The sequence below is a fragment of the Galeopterus variegatus genome, unplaced genomic scaffold (assembly GCF_000696425.1).
Source record: "Galeopterus variegatus unplaced genomic scaffold, G_variegatus-3.0.2 Scaffold190, whole genome shotgun sequence".
Taxonomy (NCBI): Eukaryota; Metazoa; Chordata; class Mammalia; order Dermoptera; family Cynocephalidae; genus Galeopterus; species Galeopterus variegatus.
In genome coordinates this window covers 159185-161754 of record NW_007726301.1, presented here as the reverse complement: position 1 = coordinate 161754, position 2570 = coordinate 159185, and the positions used below count along the sequence as shown (strand labels likewise).

Below are 2570 nucleotides of genomic sequence, written 5' to 3'. Positions count from 1 at the left end.
GCCACCGGGCCGGCCCCTATGATAACTCTTTTCTAATTACTCCATGGACACTTCAAAAGCTAGAACTCGAAGTTGAATATAAAATTCTAATAATGGCCAGATTGATTCTGGTTTCAGAATTGGAGTATACAAGGCCTTTAAAAATGTGACAGCAGAGTTCAGAGACAATGTTAGAGAAATCCGTTTATTGAGTGCTACTCTGTACAAGGTACCATATGTGTTTCTGGAGAACCTGTCCAAATCCCCTGCTTCAGATGCCACACAAGGTGTTGGTGCAGTTGAGGGTGGGTGGTAGGTGGATTCCAAGCAATCTGAACAGAGAATGTTCTAAACAAAGCATCCAAGAAAATGCTGAAATCCATTGAGGAGCAAATAATCTAAACCTGAGAGTTACCTCAACTCTTTATACTTCTCCCACCATTCCCCATCAATCACTACTAGTCAAGATCCTAGGAAGAAAAGAATCAAGGCACTTAATTCAAGAGAGTTTAATAGATGGAATGATGGAATATTTACAAAGGTGAGGGAAGTAAGGAAAAGATTTAACAAAGTTTGTGAGGTACCCAAAGGCTAGTAACAACTGGGAGCTATTATCATCCATGGTCCAAAGGAGCAGAAGGAGGGGACTGACTGTATTACCACAACCTAGCCGTGGAAGAAGGGCCACCTCAATGGAGGTGTGGCCATAGTAAAGGAGAGAATTCTGTGACCTTTTTCTCCCTTTGCTGTCCAATCTCTTACTGGTGCCTCCTATTTGCAGAACCCAATCCAAAGTCAGCCAGTAACAGAGCTTGAATGATAAGACCTGTGGAGGTCAGCTTCCCTTCAGGGCTCAGAGAAGGAAAAAGAAGAGTAGAAAATGGTTCTGTAGGGCATTGGACAATAACCAGCATAATTAACAAGTTGTTGTTGTTGTTGTTGTTTTCCCCAGTAATATACTGGAAAACATCGATCATTTTATAGGAATGAACAATTCTAAGAAATGATTTATAAGTGAGTTGCCAGTAGGACAACGGTCTCTCATAAATCTAGTTAGGGCAACAAGATATAGAATAAATAAATATAAGGAATATGGATAAATTATATTATTCTCAATATATTATAACTCATATTTATGATGAGAATTTTTTTGTGACTCAATAAAAGGAGTTGGAAAGTTAGACTTTTTTGCTGTTTCTCCAGGAGACTCTGTGATCTGATTCTAATAAACAGTGGTAGTCATCTATATATAAATATAATTTTATATCTTGGCAATAATTTATTGAATACTTTCTGTATACTAGGCAATGTTTTAAGCAATTTAATGTTTCACTGGCTAGCATCTGTTTCTGGGAACTGCTTATATTAATTAGCTTTCACTGAGTTATGTTACATAAAAAACAACTCAGAAAGTTCAGTGCTGTCTTAGTCTATTCATGCTGCTTTAACAAAATACCTGAGGCTGGGTAATTTATGAATAACAGAAACTTGTTTCTCACAGTTCTGGAGACTGGGAAGTCTAAGATCAAGATGCCAGCAGGTTCAGTGTTTGGGAAGGGCCCAGTCTCTGCTTCCATGATGGCAGCTTGAACTCCGAGTCCTCCAGAGGGGATGAATGCTGTGATCTCACATGGTGGAAAGACCAGAAAAGGGCAAAGGGGACCTAGTTACCCTTTTATAAGGTTACTAATCTAATTCATGAGGGCTCTGCCTTCATGACTTAATCACTTCCTAAAGGCCCCACTTCTTAATAGTGTCACATTAGCAATTTCGATATATGAATTTTGGAGGACACATTCAGGCCACAGCAAGCATCTTACAAAACAAAGGAATATTTCTTGCTTATGTTACATGTAGACTACAAATTGCCTATGGTGCTGCTCAGGCTTTGGGAAGGCTGTAGCTGTGCATCATGTATTGTCTCATCTTGGATTGCAGGTTGAACAGGCAGCTTCTTTGTGAAACCTACCCATTCTCATGGTAGCCAGGGAGCTGCTAAAAATCATGATGCCTCTTAAAGCTTCTGCACAAGTGTGTTGTATGTCATGTCCTCTCTCACTCTATTGGCCAAAGCATATTATAAGGTTAAGCCCAGCCTCAGTGGGGAGGGGATATATGAGGGCACTTCAAAAAGTTTGTAGACAAATAGAATTAAAAGATAATATGAATCTTTCCATGAACTTTTTGAAGACCCCTCATATACTCTTTCCTCAAGGAAGGGGATGCTTCAATTCACATATACGTGGAAAGGGAAGAACAAATAATTGGGGACAATTATACAATTTACTACACTGTTTCTCAGCTTAAACTCTGTGAGTTCTGTGGAAAATTCCATTTTCTTACATATCCCCAATTTTTGGCCACAGTTGATTTCTTCATGATGAGCATATAACACAAACAGAGCTCTTTTATTTTCCAATATTAATTGAGAAAGGAAAAAAAAAAGTAGATTCTGTAGTAGCCAAGTTGTATATTGTAAAACCTGAGAGTTATCACTGCCCATATTCCCCATCGTGTGGAAGCTATGCCACAGTGGCAGAAACAAGGCTAACACACAGAATTCACCAGTGAGTCCATCTAGGCAGGTTATG

At 39.1% G+C, this 2570-nt stretch overlaps 1 protein-coding gene across 1 annotated transcript in view; it reads left to right on the top strand.

Annotated features, from left to right (window-relative positions):
* ARHGAP10 (Rho GTPase activating protein 10) overlaps positions 1-2570 on the top strand; it is a gene marked incomplete at its 3' end in the record, with an annotated part of 162211 nt that overhangs the window by 5079 nt on the left and 154562 nt on the right. Inside the window, exon 2 of the mRNA XM_008564717.1 lies at positions 118-284. Coding sequence (XP_008562939.1) covers positions 118-284 — 167 coding nt within the window. The remainder of the gene's footprint in view (positions 1-117; positions 285-2570) is intronic.